We start from the raw sequence: 17,755 nt of genomic DNA, 5'->3' as shown, positions 1-17,755 counted from the left end.
ATCCAGTACCCATTTTTAAGTGTTTAAATATATACTTTGTAAATAGACACACGTCTTGCTTTTATTGTTTTTATTTATTTTCCCAGAGCATCAGGGAGGAGGCTGTGGGGAGGGGAGCACAGCGGCTGTTTTCTCATTACCCCTCTCCGCTCCCAGCCCTGCACCTAGGTCAGGACGGTCCCTCTCCCCCCCAGCCCCCAGCTAGCACAGCCCCACCGGAGGCCCAGCGGGGGGGGGCCTGGCAGGGAGCAGGGGGTGAGTTTCTCCTTGTGTGCTGGCATGCAGCTGGTGGCTTTTCCCACCTACTGGCTGAACTTTGGGCAGAAGTCAGGGAACCCCAGGGAAGGAAGGGCTCCCTGCTCTGGTGCGCCCCACCTCTAGTCCAGATATCTCTTGTCTTTCAAGGCCCAGGCGGTGCCTAAGAACCTTGTTCCCCGTTCTTCCTGGCCTGTCCCCCAAGGCTGCGGTGGGATCCCTGCCCTACACCCATGCAGCCTCATCAGCGCTCCCCCAAATGCAGAGCCTGGCGCCTATTGATTGCGGAATTGAATTCACGGTATTGCTAGGCAACTGCCTGCCTGGAGCCGGCGCACAGTGAGCTGATGTGATTAGTGAACCTGGAGCCGCAGCCGCGCCGCAGCCCTCTCCCCCCCAGCCCCCGCCCCATCCCCCCTTAGCCCCCTGCTCGTCTTGATGGGCAGATACCCCATGGCTGGGCCAAGAACGGCGGGCAGGGGCAGAGCGTAAGGTGCTGGGTGTGTGTGCGGGATGGTGGTAGCGGTGGTGGTTCTTGGCCCTTTTGTAGCAGTGGGGGCAGGGTTGTGAAGCCCACAAAGGAGAGCCGCCCTGAGGTACCCAAAATGACCATGGCCTTGCACCCCAGTCCACCCCCAGTGTCCCCCTTGGACAGACACTGCCCGGCCTCCAAGGAGCCTCCGCCCCGTGCACCTGCAGACCCCTGTCCCCTGCCCTTGACTCAGGAGGCCCTGGGAGGGAAGGAGCCATCCCTGCCCCTGAGGTCCAGGCAGGCGGCTAGGCATCCTCCAGTCAGTAGCCAGCACTGCTGGCAGGGCAGGCCGCCAACACCCGCCAGCAGGCACTGGGGGCTCAGGAGGAGGGTGGGGCTGGCTGCAGGGGTCCTGTCCCCGGGAGGGCTTCCTCCCCAATCCTCTGGGGGGTAGGTGAGGCCTAGGGAGATGGGAGGCGACCTGCTAGTCATCCTGCTTAGCTGACCATCACCAGCTTTGGGTTTGACCAGGAGTTCTTGGGTGGGTTTGCATTTCCCAGACAGATGGTCCCCAAAAGGGACGATGGGTGTGGGGGCTGGGGACCAAGGTGTGAGGGTCTCCCCCGCCGCCCCCAGGGCAGGCCTGCTAGGTTAGCTGTGGCCACACCAAGGCTGTGGGTGCTCACGGCCCTGCAAAGTCTCTGATGGGGGCTATTTTCTGTCTACTTGGTGTCCTTTGCTGTGACTCTCAGGAACCATCTGGCTGGCACGCACACACACACACACACACACACACACACACACACACACACACACACACACACACACACACACACACACACACACACACACACACACACACACACACACACCACACACACACACCAGTGCACAAACAGCCAGGCTGTTCCGTAGTGGAAGAAAGCCTGACACTGGACGGAGGTGGCGGGCTGGGGCTGGGCTTTCCTCCCAGGCTTCCGAGACCCAGAGGCTGTGAGCCACAGTGCTGTGAGCTGGGTACTCCTGAGGAGCTAGCCGGCTGCTCCCATCCAGGATGCACAAGCTCTGCAACTGCTGCGGGCCTGGCAGCCCAGTGCCGCGGTCGGACCCGCCCCCCCTCCCCGCCCCCTCTTAAGTGCCGGTGGCCCGGACTTCACGGGAGGCTTGCGCCCTCTAGAGGCCAGGCCTCGGCCCCTGTCCCAGGCACCACCCCTCCCCCCAGGCAAGGCAGCGCTCCATGGTACCAGGCAGGGGCAGAGAAAGCCCCATCTTCCTGTGAGCACCTTCTCTGCGTCTGACTCTGGAGGCTGTAGGTGTCCAGCCACCCAGCTCCTGTCCCCCAAGCCCTGTTACACCAGTGGCACCCATACGCTGTCGGGGGGTAGGTCAGACTGGCTCAGGGCCTGGGTTTGGCCTAGTCAGTCCCTTGCAGCCCTGACCATTCTTCTGGGAAGGCGGTAGAGAAGGCGATCAGATCAGCAAGGATCCGATCAGCAAGGCAGAAGCTAACAAAGGCCCCGGGGGCCAGGCTCCACACTCTGCCGCCCGCAGTCCCTGTAGAAATGGGCTGGCTGCAGGGGCTGAGCTTGGAGGAGAACCTGCCACAAACCCCTTTCTGCAGTTCTTCAAACCAGAGGACAGGGTTCCTGAGTTCGCTCCTGCCCACCTTCTCCAGAACAGGACAGAGCCTGGAAAGGCAACAAAAGAGGTCTGGCCAGCAGCAGCCAGACAAGAATCGGCAGGCCTCTCTGAGCCAGAACAGGGCTGTTTCCATCTGCACTGGGGACCCCTCCTGAACCAGAACTTCTAGGCCATGGTCCAAGTCAGCCTTTCATCCAGGGGCCAACGTCCAGGCCCAAGTTCTCTCATTACTTCAAAGGAAGCTCCGTTCTCCCCGGAGGCTGACATGTATGAATAAATTCATGCAGAGGATAGCGCAAACCTTAAAGGACCAGGGAAGGTTTATCCAACGAGCAAATCATCTCTTTATTATGAGTTGTGGGTTAGGAGACACCGCGGGGGGCGGCAAGGCTCCCTGGAAGCTCACTGCTGGGTCTGCCCTTTCAGTGTCCCGTGGGGTCCAGTGGGTGCCTTTTGGATGCTGTGGGGGAGGGGGGAAGATTCTGATTTCCTTTGATGTTTCTTCTGGAATTTACTGTGTACTGTAGCATTGGACACCAGCCGTATTTGCCCCCCGCCCCACCTAGTTTTATTTTATTATGTTTTTCTTTTTCTTTTCTGGTAATCCAGGGTTTCTCAAACTCAGCCCAACTGACATCCTGGGAGAGATGGGTTTTCTTGTGGGGCCACTGTGCAGATCCACGGCTGACATTCCTGATCTCTTAGTGCCAGCTTGCTTACCCACCTCACCCTCAGTCTGACCGTGCTGTCTCCACCTGGACAAATATTCTGATTGTGGATGGCTAGCACAGGACCTGTGTGTGTGTTGGTAATAGGGCTTGAACTCAGGGCCTCATCCCCCCCACCCCCCACAGTAGCTGGGAATTAGAGGGGTGAGCCACCTGCACCAGGATCTCATGTCCTTGCTTGGCTTATTTTGCTCCAGGCTGGCATTCTACCACTTGAGCCACATCTCTATTTCGGCTTTTTTTCTCTCTTCTGTCGGTCAAGGGGCTTCAACTCCAGGCCTGGGCACTGTCCCTGAGTTCTTTTTGCTCAAGGCTAGTGCTTTACCACTTGGAGCCACAGCACCATTTCTAGTTTTCTGGTGGTTAACCAGAAATAAAGTTTCACAGACTTTTCTACCCAAGCTGGCCTTGAACCTCGATCCTCAGATCTCAGCCTCCTGAGTAGCTAGGATTACAGGCGTGAGCCTCCAGTGCCTGGCTCAGTTCTGGCTTTTTGCTGATTAACTGCAGGTAAATCTCAGACTTTTCTGCCAAGATTGACTTTTGTTTTGTTTTGTATTGTTTTTGGGTCTGGTGGTGGGGCCTGAACTCTGGGCCTGGGCGCTGTCCCTCAGCTCTTCAGCTCAAGGCTAGCGCTCTACCACTTGAGCCACAGCGCCACTTCTGGCTTTTTTCTTTTTGCTTATGTGGAGCTGAGGAATCAAACCCAGGGCCTCATGCATGCAAGACAAGCCCTCTACCACTGAGCCACCTTCCCAGCCCCCCTCAGATTGGCTTTCAACAGTGATCCTCATGCCTCAGACTCCTGAATAGCTAGGATTACAGGTGCGAGCCCTCAGTGCAGGGCTAGAGAACTCTTTCATCCCTAGAGCTCGCTTTCAAGGTCATCTTGCTCCCACACAGAGGCCATCTTCCCCAGCCCCAATGATTCAGACTATGGCCAGATAACTAATTTTTCCCCCAAAACAAGGGACGTGAGGCCCATTCGTTTCCAGGCATCCCTCCTGATGAACATGTCGTCAAAAGCTTAAAAAAATATTTATTGATACACAGAATGAACAATAAGAACCTTCCAGCACCACTGCCCAATGCCTTTCTCCTTGGAAAATAAGTTAACATTGGTCTAAAATGTTCAGCAGTCTATGCCAGTGCTGGCTTTCTGAAGACACGAGAAGACGCTGGGGAGGTGGGGTTGTGCCTGGGAACCTCCACCGTCTCCCGCACTCCAGGCCCTGCCCAGACCACCACCGGCTTCCTGGGGCAGGCATCTCCGTGAACTGGTCCGGCTACTCAACAAAAACGCCTGTTTTCCCAGGGTAATAATATACCCACCCTTGTTCTCTAAGGCAAACAAACAGCCATGGTTTAAAGCAGTTGGAAGTGGCATACATGAGTGGTTTGGCATTTTTAATTAAAACACACAAATCCAGCCAGTGATTGGCATTGGATCAAAGGTCTGGTCCGTCCCCCCCACCCCCCACTTTGCCCCAAGATCTGAGGCCCAGAGCTTCCTAGTCGGGTCAGAATTTGGAGTGTAACTCAAAGAAAGAGCATTTTTTTTTGGTACCAAAAATACATACAAAAATACCCCAAGCTCTGTAAGAAGTCAGGCTGGTCTCTCAGAGACAGCGCACCCAGGGCCCTCAGAAACAAAGGACCAAGACTCAAGCGGACATGACCCCCATGCCCGCTCTGTACACAGATGGCAAATAAAAATAGAAAAAGGACTATTTATTGGTAAACATAAAGACAACCCCAAGCACCCATACGCTTCTCCAATGGGGCTCACACATGCTCTTTGTAACACAAATTGCTGGAGCCACAAGCACCAAGAAAGACACACAACACAGCAAGAAGGCAAAGTGGCTGGGAGAGTAAGGTTTTCACAGATTCAAACTTTGGGATTGAATTAGCTGGTAAAAAAGAAAGGCACCGAGTCAGGGTTTGGAGACCTGGCAGCTGTGGACAGGGCCAACAACCCACAGCCAGGGACCAACCCCCCCACTTCTCCCACAGCTCACAGGACCCCAGGGCCCCCAAAGAGCTTAGAGGAGCCAGGAGGATGGCACATGCCTGGTAGTCAAGGTGAGAGCAGGCTGGCAGCCCCTCCGGAGGGACGCAGTGAAGAGCCCGTCTAGGGTCAGGAAGGGTAGGCCGCCATCTTTGCCCCTCCTTCCCCAGCCCCCGAGCCCGTGGGGTGGGCACAGTGGGTGGCAGGCATGGTCCCACACGCTGGACCAAGGCGGCCCTTAGACGTAGGCGTGGACCGGTCTCCAAAGGCACACTGTTGAAGTCAGTCTGGCTGCACAAAGGCCACCTCTTCCTATTTGGTGTGGTGTCGGGGGACACCGCAGCCCGTGTGGTTCGGGCTACCATTAACTTCCCACAAGGCAACTGGAGCGGAGTGCCCCCCCCATCTACCATGGATGCTGACCACCCAAAGCCTAGGGCTCCAACCCCTCCCTCATTTTTGGCATCACAAAGACCCCTGGAGTCTGCAAACCACTCCCCCCCCCCCCCCCACACTGGCCAGAAACGTGACCAGGACATGGAGCAGGCAGCTCTGGACACAGTGACTTGCGGCGCCTGGTCGAGGTAGCCACCAGGGCATCTAGGAGTGTCCCCCCAAGGCTAAGGCTCGCAGAGGTGGACTTCCTGGGCCCCCGCCAGGGGTGGCTGCTCATCATTCCACACCCCCAGTGGCACAAGGATACGGCTTAACCGGGGAGGACACGGGACCCCCAAAGGCGGGGGTGGGATTGTCAGGGACACTGATGCCCCAAGAATGGCCCATTGGCCAGGCAGGGTAGGCAGCCCAACTACCGCCCACACCCGCCCAGCGGCCCGAGGCCAGGGCGGGCAGCAGGGCCCGTCAGGCAACGCAATAAGCACCTGTGTGTGTGGCGCAGCCAAGAGCTGGGCCCGTTCCTCACAAGACCAATTCCAGCCACACAGAGCACCTCCAGGCCCCTCCAGCCTGGCCCGGGTGGCTGGCGTGCCCCGGCAGGGTGGCGTTGGAGGGGATTGGTCCTCACGGGGGCTCCTGCCCAACAGCAGAAGCTGCAGCGACAGCCGAGTCGAGCAGGATGCCCGCCACGGAAACCACCTCCCTCCCGCAGGCCTCCGACAGGCCTCCACCGTCCTTTGACAGAAGCAACACCTCAGTCTCTTCTAGAAACTGGGGCCAGGCAGAGATGCTGGAGCACCCTTCACTGTCCCTTCGGGGGACATCGGCTGGACTAGACGCCGGTCACCGGGCCCCACATCTGGGATGGTGGGGAGGGCCTCGCCAGAGCAGCGCTGAGGAGCTCAAGAGGACTCGGGAGCGAAGTGGGGGCCAAGAGGTAGAATCGCCAGGGAGGCCCGGGCCTGCACGGTGAGGGGCAGCTCCCGGGCCCGTGGCCTGGCGGTGTGGCACTCAGTAATGCCTCAGGTTGAAGAAGCCCACGCTGGTGGGGGACTCCTTCACGGTGACAGTGACGAGGTTGGCGGTGACATCGGTGACAAAGACGTGCTCGATGAGGCTGCGGGCGGGCTTCCAGTCCTGGCTGGTCTGCACCGACACCGACAGGCTCTGCCCGGCCCCTGGCAGGGAGGACGAGTCTGGGTCCGAGTCGGAGCTGCTGTTCTCTTCGCCCGTGCTCATCTCGGAAGCGGCCGAGGCCTTGCGGGCATCGCCTGGGGCCGCGGTGCCCTCCTGCCCGCCAGGGGCGGCACTGCCCTTCCCGGTGTCCCTCTTGCCCGAAGGGGTGGGCAGAGTGGCCGCCCTGGAGGCCAGCTTCTCACCCTTGCCGCCATCTGTGGGCGTGGCGGTCCCGCTGCCCGCGGTGAGGCCCTTCCCGGCGGGGGCGGAGCCTGACTTGGCGGCCGGGGCGTGGCGGGTGAGCAGGCCCGCCCCTGGGCTGCCGTTCCTGACACTCTGTAAGTCCAAGACCTGCAGGCTCAGCTCCTGGGTGGGTGCAGGCTGGGCGCCCGGGCCCCCCGCAGGGGCCTTGCTGCCACTGTGGGTGTAGGGGGCGCCCCCTGCCCCGCTTCCCTTCTGCTCAGCAGCCCCGCTGCCGGGGGTCTTTGGGACTTTGCTTCCCGGGAGGCTCAGCCCCAGCTCCCCTTTCTGCGTCCTCACCTTCAGGTCTAGTCCCAGGCCACACTTGCTGGCGGCCTGGGCTTTGAGCGCCAGCCGGTTGGCAGCCTGGGCCTGGCTGTGGCTCATGCGGTTCATGTAGTGGACGATGGAGCTCTGCCAGCTGATGCTGCCACGGTTGGGGCTGCCGGCCATGCCCTTCATCAGGCTGGCCAGGTTCTCCGGGGTGGCCACGGTGCTGGGGCCACCGCAGGCCTCTTTGGCATGGGCCTTGAGAGCGGCCAGGCCCGCCACAGGGGCACTGAGCGGCGGGGGGAGCTTGCTGGCCGGGGCCCCCAGGTCCTTGCGGGCCGTCTTCAGCACCTTGGCCAGGCTCACGGGCCTCCGGGCGGCCTTCTGCTCGGGCGGCAGCGGCTTCCGTCCACGCTTCTTCCGGACCGGGTCCTTCAGCTCGGGCTTGGCCACCAGGATCTGGGCTTTCTTCTGAGGCACGGGGTGCGTCTCGCGGCCACGGGGGCCCCTCTTGGCATCTAAGTCGCTGTCATCATCTTCGTCTGAGGAAGAGGAGGACGAGGTGGACGAGGAGGAGGAGCTGCTGGATTTGGATTTTGAGGGAGCATCGGGTTCCTGAGATGACAAGGGGAAAGGAGTCAGCCTTTGCCGCCTGGCCCCAGTCCCTGTCCCCATACAACTGTGGCTGGGGACCGTGCAGCCGATCCCCGGACTGGTGGAGTCCCACGGGGAGCAGCTGCTCACCAGGCTGTTCCAGCAAGGACTTAACAGGGGCACTGGGAATGCAGAATTCAAGGCAAATACAGCCTGGTGCCAGCGGCTCATTCCTATTGTTTTAGCTACTCAGAAAGACTGAGATCCAGAGAATCAAAGCCAGCAGGGGTAGAAAAATCTGCCCGATTCTTTTCCTGCCCAGGCTGGCTTTGAGCAGCGAGCCTCAGATCTTAGCCTCTTGAGTAGCAAGGACAGCTAGAAGACAGCACCAACAGGCCATGAGTCAAATGAAGCCAGGGTAGGGAGGAAAAAAAGATCACCATTGTGGGTGCTGGGCTAGTTCTAGGTGCCCGCACAGGGAAGCCAGTGCACACCACACACCTTGGGGGTTCCAGTCACACCAGGCAGCACGCAGAGCTCCGTCCTCAACCAAGTGAGTTTTGTCAATACCAGGGGGTTGAACACTGCCTCATACTTGCTAGGCAGACACTGTACCACTTGAGTCACACCCCCCAGCCCCTTCTTTTTGTCAGTCGTGGGGCTTGAACTCTGGGCCTGGGCGCTGTCCCTCAGCTCTTCAGCTCAAGGCTAGCACTCTACCACTTGAGCCATAACGCCACTTCCAGGTTTTTCTGCTTATGTGGTGCTGAGGAATCAAACCAAGGTCCTCATGCATGCAAGGCCAGCGCTCTACCACTGAGCCACCTTCCCAGCCCCACCCCTAGCCCCTTCTGCGTTGATTCTCTGAGATAGGGTCTCCATGTCTGGACCAAGCTGGACTGCTCTCTTGCTGTCTGCATTTCCCTATGTGTCTGGTGTGAGATGTAGTCTTACACTTTTGGGGCTTGGCTGGTCCCAAAGTAGCTGTGATCACAGGCCTCAGCCAGTACACCAGGCTGGAGTGGCCTTGCTTCATTCTGCTCACTCCCCAATCCAAGCCCCCTAAGCCCCCTGTGAGCAGGACCACTGCCCTTCTTTCCTGGGAGTGTCACCCAGCACTAGGTGAGCACAGCCTCGTCAGCTTCCCATGCTGCCCGTCAGGCCAGAACGCTGCCAAGGTGCTTTAGGGAGTCAGGGCCGGCACCAGTCCCCACAGCACCACTGCCTAGTTCTAGCAGGTTGCCAATCCCATCAAATCCACAGCCAGGCACCGGTGGCTCACGCCTGTCATCCTCGCTACTCAGGAGGCTGAGATCTGAGGATCCCTGTTCAAAGCCAGCCTGGGCAGGAAAGTCTGCGAGACTCTTATCTCCAGTTAATCACCCGGCACCATCCCCCTCCTGCCACAAAAAGCTGGAAGAGCTATGGCTCAAATGGTAGAGCACTAGCATTGAGCAAATGCTCAGCGACAGTGCCCAGGGTCTTGAGTTCAAGCCCCAGGATGGGCACCGACACACACACACACTCCAAACAACAACAACAAACAAAAACCCCCACTAAACCTGGAGGGCCTGACCCCCAGGTGCTCCAGTCCTGCCACCGCATACCAACCCTGCGGGAAGGAGGGCTCTGGTGACAGGTAGGCCGTGGGCAGGGAATTCCCTCCTGGCAGAGAGGTCTCTGGGGTGACCGGACATATGGCTCCTACATTCTGGGGATGATGGCCCCAGCCCTTTTCCACTAGGCCTGAGCTGTCACCTGAGAGCTGCTCCCCCCCTACCGGCCCCGCCCGCCTGTTGTTCTGGGGGGAACAGGACATTCTCAAGGCGGCCAGAGCCCACCAACGCCCTCCACCCGCCTCATCTCATGGCCGCCGTCCTGCTTATCGACATCCATGAGCACCTGCTGCGTGCACACTACTTCCTATTCTCCTCTGGTCCCCAAAGAGCTGCTGGGGTTAAGAGGAAGTCCCGGTCAGCGGCGAAGCTGGACACCAGGAAAGACATCACCTGAATGGGAAGACCTCAGGGTGGGAGGAGGGGCAGGGACTCAGGGAGTCACCCTGGAGGGCTGCCTTTCTTCTGAGTCACTGGCATTGGGCCTTGCACTCTTGCTTAGCTTTTTTGCTCAAGGCTAGTGCTCTGCCACTCCAGCCCCTCTCCTATTTCCTGTTTTTTTTTTTTGGTTACTGGTGAATTGGAGAGAAGAGTCTCACCGACAAACTTGCCCAGGTTGGCCTCCAACAACGATCCTCAGATGAGTGCTAGGATTACAGGTGTGCACCACAGCACCTCTACCTCACGCCCCTGTGACCCGAGGGCACGTGGGGTGAGCCAGTCACCCACCTTGAGCTTGGAGCGGCGACTGCAGGATGACATCGCCGTGTGCTTTCTCGGCCTGCCTCTGGGCCTCTTGCCCCTCTTCCGGTTCTGTACCTCCTTCTCGTGCTCCCTGAAGACATGTCAGCCCATCAGCATGGAGAAGCCCTGTGAGCCCCCCTTGCCAGCACCAGGACCCTCCCGGCCTGGCCTCATTGCTGCCACAGGCTCCCACTGTGGAGCAGCTTTGCAGCAAAAACGAGTCACCAAGGGGCAGAGGTCCAGACCCGATTTGCCCCAACGCAGGTCGCTCAGGTTTACACCACGAAAGCGAAGCTGAGACAGGCTCTGCTTCTCTCTTGGCGTTACTTAACGCGGGTGCCACGTCCTGTGGGAACCCCGGAAGTGGCTCTTGGGGATGCACACAGCCCAGCATCTCCTTTCAATAGGGGGCCTTCGGGGGAACACTGCTCTGCACTTGGCCAGGTCCCCAGGCCCAGGACCCTTGGGGATTCCCCCTCTCCCAGCCTGGCTTCTGTCCCCCAGTGTGCACAGAGCCAGCAGGCTCACGGCGTTCCTGGTATCCTCTAACACTTTTCTGCTCCTATCTGCTGCTCTCGATGAAAGTAATGGAGATGCCGTAGGGCCAAGCTGCCAGCATCTCCAGCCAGCCGTGCGGGAAAGCCTGCCTGGCTGAAGGCCACCTCTTAACCCACCTGACCAGCACCCCCAGGGAAAGCTCACATTCCAGAGCAGCCCTGACCTTGGACCCCAACTCCCTAAAGGACGTGGAGGTGTGGTGTCCAGCTTCCTTGCAGGCCGCCACACCCCTCCCCTGCCAAGCAAGCGAGTGCCAGCTCCCAGGACACAGACGGTTCTTTCTCTTGGGGTGCATGCAAGGTCGAGGACACCCACCTTTCCCGTCATGATGCACTACAGACCATTCTGGCATCCCACACGGCCAACTCTTGGCTGTCAGTTCTTATCAGCAGTAACCAAGGCCCGGCCAAGGACCTACAGCCTCCCAAGTCAGGAAGTGTTTTGCTGTGTCTTGTCTCTCTAAGTGCTGGTGATAGGACCTAGAACTCCGCCCATGAACAGTCTAATGCTCAACCACTGAGCTACATTACTCCCAGCCCTAGTATGTTAGGGTTATTTTGAGACAAGGTCTGGCTCACGCTGCCTAAGCTGGTTTCTAACTATTCAGGTTGGGCAGTCTTTCCTTCTCAGCTTCCTGAGTAGCTGTGACTATGGGCATGTGCGCCAGGACACCGGGCCTGAGGCTCCCTCCTTCAATACAGAGAAATGTACCAGCTCCCGGGAAGGCCTGCAAGGGGCAGGTCCACAGGACCAAAGTTGTGAAGTAAACGGAAAGCATGAGGAGGGTGGTACGAGATCAAGCATCGACCCACCAACTGTCACCCGGCTAAAACTACCACCCCACCCACGTCCCACCGCGGTGAGAAAAAGCAAACAGGGCCTGAGCTACGGAACAAGAGTGCCGATTGACCCCAGCTGTGAGGGCTGCCGAGTAGCCCATTCCCTTCCCAAGGGGAAGGTGACCACAAGCCGCCACCCACACCTTGGCTCTGTTCACAGACTCCCACACCCAGATAGGCCAGGCAGGCCTCTCACCGGCCTGGTCCCCAAGACGCACGGTAAAGGCCCCACTGCTGACCAGGACTCCCAACTCAAAGCAGAAGCCACAGAAGCAAAGCCAGCCCGAGCCCCACGGCCTCAGTGCTGATTCAGCAGCCCAAAACAAAATAAAACGCTGTGGCCATCACAGAGGGGACTCTGGGGGGGGGGGCGGTCAGCCCTCCTCCCTCCTGCCCAGGAACACCGCAGAGGGGCGAGGCAGACCTTCCTTTCCGTGCAAGCCACTCCACAGAGAAGGCCAAGAGAAACCACGACCTCTGCGAGAAGCAATGAATGGAGAAGGTTCGCTTTCCCAGGTCTGGCTGGAGTGGGGCTGTGGCTCCAGGGATAAGGCACCAGCCTCAATGAAAAAACGAAAGGGCAGTGCTCAGGCCCTGAGTTCAAGCCCCAGAACCAGAAAAAAGAAAAAAAGACAGACCAAAGCCACTGTTTCTGGGGACTCCTGGATACAGTGCTTGGAGGGAGGGGGGGAGGAGGCCGACAGTCATGAAGATGGCACCAGAGGCTGGGGGACACTTGCTATGAACTCTGACCCCAGCCCACCAGAGGGGCAGTGGCCCCCGGCACCGTGCAGCAGCCGCTGTCCCCTCAACCTGCCCCCTTCCTGTTGACGTTAGCGTTCTCACTTCTTCTGGAAGGCCAAGAGCAGCCTCGGGTCCAAGATATTCTCCTCCGGCTCCCAGCTGTTATGTCTGCAAAAGCAAAGAGGCTGGGTGACGAAGCCGTAGACGGGTGACAGCGGCGGCCCTGACAGCTCCCCTCCGAGGGCCCTGGGAGGTCCAAACCCCGCTCCCGGGGGCCCCCACCGTGCGCTCAGACCCGAGGGGTCTGGGCCACCTCAAGCCCCCAATTAAAGCCGGCCACCAGAGGCCTCCCTGCCTGCCCCGGAGGAAGTCAAACCCCCATAAAGCGCCAAGTTGCGCGGAGAGGGAATCCCCAAAGCCCGGTCCGGAGCCAGGGCGGGAAGTGGGGGGCGGCTCAGGACGCGGGGAGGGGGGCGAGGGGCGCAGAACAATGCGGCTGGAGCCCCAGAAGGCGGGTGCGGGGCAGCCCCCGGGCAGGGGAGGCCGATCCCCTCCCCCAGGAGAGGAGGCGCGGGTCCCCCAGCGCCCGCGGCGGCTCGGGTTACCGCGGGGAGGACGCGGGAGCGGGGATCCCGGGCGGGGCGCGCGCGGCGCGGGGCCGGAGGGGCTCGAGGCGGGGCGGGGGGGGGGGGGCGCCCGGCCCGGCTCCCCACGGGCGCGTAAACAAAGGGCGCGCCCGGGCCCGGCCGGCGACCGCGCGGACTTCCCGCCCTGCCCGGGCCGGCTCGGATCCCGCGATGGCGCGGCCCGGGGTCCCCAGGCCGGCGCGGGCCCGGCGGGGCGGGGCGGCGCGCGGGAAGGCGCGCCCGCGCGCGGGACTCACTTGGAGGACCAGCCGCGCCACTTGACCAGGTACTCCAGCTTGCCCTGCGGGGAGAGAAGAGCGGAGGCCGGTGAGGCGCGCGCGCGCGCGGGCGCGGGCGCGGGGCGGGCGGGGACCACGCACCTTGCGGAGCCGCTTGCTCAGGATGCACTCGGCGGCGAAGACCTGCTCGCCGACGCTGCTCAGCTCCTCCATGCCGCCCGCCCCGCGCCCCGCGCCCCGCGCCCCGCGCCCGCCGCCTCCGCCGCCGCCGCGCGCCCGGCCGCACACAAAGCGCCGCCCCCGCCGCGCCCCGCCCCGCGCACGCGCGTCGCGCCTGCCCGTCCCGCGCAGCCCCAACACGCCCGGCCAATGGGCGCGCGGGGCGGGGCCAGCATTGTTCGCGGCCGCGGCGCCCGGCCCGGGTGGGGGGGGGGGACCCGAGGAGCCCGCGGGGAGGGGCGCGCGGGGCCGCGGCGCCCGCCGGTCGGCGTGACGCCCCGAGTCCCGTCCGGCGCCCCGCGCTGCCGGTGGGAAGCCCCGGTGCGGGCGGCGGGGGGCAGCGGGACGCGCGCGGCGCTTCCGGCCCTGCCGTCGAGGGGCGCCGCTCCTCCCGGGCGCCCGGCGCTCTCCCGCCCCGGCTTTGGCTTGGGTTTCTCGGTGTGGAGCGGGGGCCTGGGCGGTGCGGGCGAGGGGGCCACGGAGCCCGGCCGCCATCGACCCTGGGGGAGGGAGATCGCGGGCGCCCGGCGGTGGGAGGGGACCCGGGCCGGGCGCTCGTGTGCGGGGGGGGGGGCGCCGCCCGTGCGCTCGGGACGTGGTGCGGGGGGGCGTTGGGGAGCCGGGGCTCCCAGGCCGCCCGCCCCTTTGGATCCGTTGTCCAGGGCCGGGGGCGGGGGGATAAAACACCAGATTGTGGTGGAAGACGGGGTGGTGTCCCGCGTCCGGCCCCGGGGCGGCTCCCGCGCCCAGCCACGCGCCCGGAGTCGGAGCCCGGTGAGCCACCTCCCGGGACCGAGTCGGACGCGTGGCGCGGGCGCGCGCCCACTTGGCCCGCGTCGAAGGCGGCCGGTGCGGTGGACAGCCAGGGGTCGGGGCCGGCTTCCCGGGCGACGCACGCGGGGCACCTGGGCCGGAGCCACCCCGCAGCCCGGTGGGACAGGAGTCAGCAATCGCGACCTCTGAACTCTGAACGCACCCAGCGGGGGTCTTGGAGGAGGAACCTGCTTTTTTTTCTTTTTTGGGTTTTAACCGAAAGGCCTGTGGTCGCGAACAAAAGGAAGTTGGGGACTATCTTGCTATTTTGGGGGGCTTTCTAGTTGATTTTGCCTTCATTCGGTAAGAGCAGGAGAAAGGGTATTTTGCTCCAGAAGCAGTGGGGTTTGCCTCAAGCAGCCCACGTTTTTACCTTTATTTTTTGGGGGGAGAAAAAAGTGCAGAGAAATGTCTTGCGTCTCTCGCCGGCTCTTTTGGCGCGCGTTGGGCAGCCGGGCAGCCGGGCAGCCGGGTGAGGGCATGATTACTGGCATCCCACGAATAGCAGGGTCGGTTTCAACTCTGCATGGCATTGCCAGCTTCCTTTCCCGATACCCACGATGCCATGATACTTCATGTTTTCAAACACACACACAAAACCTTTAAAAACGGGAAGTTTTTTTTCTTTCTCTAAGAAATAATCGAGGACTTAATCCTAGCACACTGGAAAAAGAAATCAGTCTGTCTGACTTCAGACAGCCAATTGAGGAAATTCGTATTTAGAGAACTCATCCCGAGAAACAAATACGACGGATTCGAAATGCAGGGGAATGAGATAAGGGGTCTGATTCAGCCTTCGTGAAGAGTTGCTCAAATGGAAGTGGGAAGGTGGAGAAATAACCAGAGCTAATTCCAGTGGTAGATTGTGTAAATGTCGGGGCTGAACCGGATTCTGCTTTTGACTCACATTGTGAGAGCTGATAGGGTAAGTCAGAGCTCATTCTTCTACTCATTCCACAAACATATCTCTATGGCATTTATGGCCAGGAAGATAACTGCTAGATCCACAGCACCTCCTCCTGTCGGGGCTTGCATAAGTGCTCCACACCCCAATTCATACCCTCCCCCAGAATCCACACAATGGCTGTGTACACCTATGGCTTCTTGGTGTTGCTAGTGCTACTGACTGAGGAATTTTAAATTTGGTTTGATTTTAAGCAACTTGAATGTACATAGCTGCTTGAGAGTCGTGCAAAGTACAGGACAGGGCACAGGGGACCCATAGTGCAAGGTGTGTGTGTGTGTGTGTGTGTGTGTGTGTGTGTGTGTGTGTGTGTGTATGTCTGTGTGTGTTGGAGCACTAGGAATGGAGCCCAAAGCCTTGTACACACTGGGTAGGCATACTCAGGCTACTTTAAGGCTATTTTAGGTGAAAGTAGTATTGCTCTGTAAGTTACTCCTAGAACACGGGTTGCCTCCACTTCCATTTAAGTTTAATGATACATTTAAGTATTTAAGCCAGGTGTAAATAAATGGACGGTAGACAGGGATACAGGGGTATATTTAGCAAACACCGCTGTGATGGTGCTTTCTGTGCAAGCCACAGTTTGGATGAGGAGTCTTAAGCTGTTAGTGGCTGGAATGTGGAATGCTGGGGATGCGTGTTCTCCCACGGGGCTTGGGGAGGGATGTTTAGGTGCTCATGTTCCTCTGAAGTCCCTGAAAGAGGCAGGGGCCGAGGTCAAGCCGGTGACCCCAGGACCAACAGCAAAGTGGCCGGAAGGAACAATCAGATACAGATTGATAGCTATAGTGCCGGTGGTCCTGGGGCTTGAACTTGAGGCCAGGGTATTGTTCCTTGGCTCTTTCACTCAAGGCTAGTACTCTACTGCTTGAGCCACAACTCCCAATTTCAGATTTTTTTTTTTCTGGTTAATTGGAGATAAAAATCAGATAGACTTTTCTGCTCCCGTTGCTTCAAACAGCAAACCTCAGAGCTCAGCCTGAAGTAGCTGGGGTTACAGGTGTGAGCCACTGGTGCCCGGCTGGCGTACAGTATTTACGTTTTTATGTAATATTTGGGTCTCCCCCTGCCTCCCTGCCATTTTCGCAAGGCTGCGATGTGAGGGGTGAATTGTGTCAGGTTTTGCCGTTTCTGTATATACAACGGGTAAATGTTTTAAATACTCAGCGCACAATGTTTACGTATCAGAATTCAAATAAAAATAAGCACTGTTGCCATACTTGATGAAGTTCATGAGCTTTTAATTTGTCTGGGAGCCCCTGGGAGCCCCTTGCAAATACTGACCCTGACCTCCAGGCTTCACCCCTGTATCCTAACCCAGGAACCCCAGGGACCAGCTGCGGGCCTGACTCTTTAGTATGCTTCCTTTTTGTGATGCTGGTCCTGGGGCTTGAACTCAGGAACCGAATGCTGTCCCTGAGTTTTGTTTTGTTGTTGTTGTTCAAGGCTAGGCAGAGCTCTACTGCTTGAGCCACACAGCACCGCTTCTGGCTTTTTGGAGTCTCACAGACCTTCCTGCCCAGGCTGGCGTCCAACCACAATCCTCAGATCTCAGCCTCCTGCGTAGCTAGGGTGGCAGGCGTGAGCCACCAGCACCTGGCTAGGATGCTTTGTAAATGCTTTCAAGCCCTGGTTTTACAGATGACAGGTAGGAATCCAAAAATCGCTTACAGTGCGGGGCGGTGAGCCTGCTCCTACCTTTGCTAGCCTCCGGCTGCTCGTGGGGTGGGCAGGTCACTCCCAGCTGGGCTCTTCCCCGGGGTGGCCTGTCTCCTTGGTGCTGCGCAGGCCCTGGCCCCGCCTCAGGCTGCCCCATCCACGTGGTGCCCCTAAGCCTGGCCAGCGGATCTGGATCTGGGAACTGGGGGTGGAGTGAGGAGCACACAGTCGGCCAGCAGTGGTGGCTCTGCAGAGACCTCACCCCTTACCGGTCTCCGCTGCACGAGGGTTTTTTTTTTTTTTTTTTTTTTTTTGTCGGTCGTGGGGCTTGAACTCTGGGCCTGGGCACTGTCCCTCAGCTCTTCAGCTCAAGGCAAGCGCTCTACCACTTGAGCTACAGCGCCACTTCCGGTTTTCTGGTGGTTTATTGGAGATAGGAGTCTCACAGTCTCTTCTGCCCGGGCTGGCTTTGAACCTCGATCCTCAGATCTCAGCCTCCTGAGTAGCTAGGATTACAGGCGTGAGCCACCAGCGCCCGGCACGAGGGTTTTATTTCAAAGGTGCTGTTGGGCGGTTTTGCCGTCAGTCTCAGATTGCACTTTCTTCCCGTTAAAATGGTGTACATTTCTCCCAGTTCTCCTCCCCCACCTTTCCCCTAGACTTTTTTCAACTGGACCCAGAGACTTCAAGATTGGTCTACCTATTACATTTGGGTCTTTATGACATAGGTTCTCAGCAGCCCTATGAGTGGGGAACTTTTTTTTTTTTTACTTCCAAGGCCCTTTGAGTATTTATATCATCCCTGGAGAGCCTAGATTTGTCTCATTTCACTTTGAAAAAAAATCTCCTGCTGTCTTATCTTCAAGTCTTTGTTGTGGTTGCCTTGGAAGAGCCAGAACTCACGGGGGCCTAGAACATACAGCCCCCAGTCCAGAAGTTCCTGTGCCCTGC

At 59.4% G+C, this 17,755-nt stretch overlaps 1 protein-coding gene across 1 annotated transcript; it reads right to left on the bottom strand.

Annotated features, from left to right (window-relative positions):
• Positions 1 to 5,633: 5,633 nt before the first annotated feature.
• On the bottom strand, positions 5,634 to 13,362 carry Cbx2 (chromobox 2). The gene is made up of 5 exons (XM_070031561.1): positions 13,291 to 13,362; positions 13,168 to 13,211; positions 12,387 to 12,452; positions 10,129 to 10,234; positions 5,634 to 7,804 (listed from the first exon to the last, which is right to left on the bottom strand). The coding sequence occupies exons 1-5, from the start codon at positions 13,360 to 13,362 to the stop codon at positions 6,515 to 6,517; spliced, it is 1,578 nt and encodes a 525-aa protein (XP_069887662.1). The 3' UTR covers positions 5,634 to 6,514.
• Between the last annotated feature and the right edge of the window lie 4,393 nt (positions 13,363 to 17,755).

This window comes from Dipodomys merriami, unplaced genomic scaffold (genome assembly GCF_024711535.1).
Source record: "Dipodomys merriami isolate MVZ:Mamm:240054 unplaced genomic scaffold, mDipMer1.0.p SCAF_202, whole genome shotgun sequence".
NCBI lineage: Eukaryota > Metazoa > Chordata > Mammalia > Rodentia > Heteromyidae > Dipodomys > Dipodomys merriami.
Note: the sequence above shows the minus strand (reverse complement) of the source record. Positions and strands in the feature narration are given on the sequence as shown.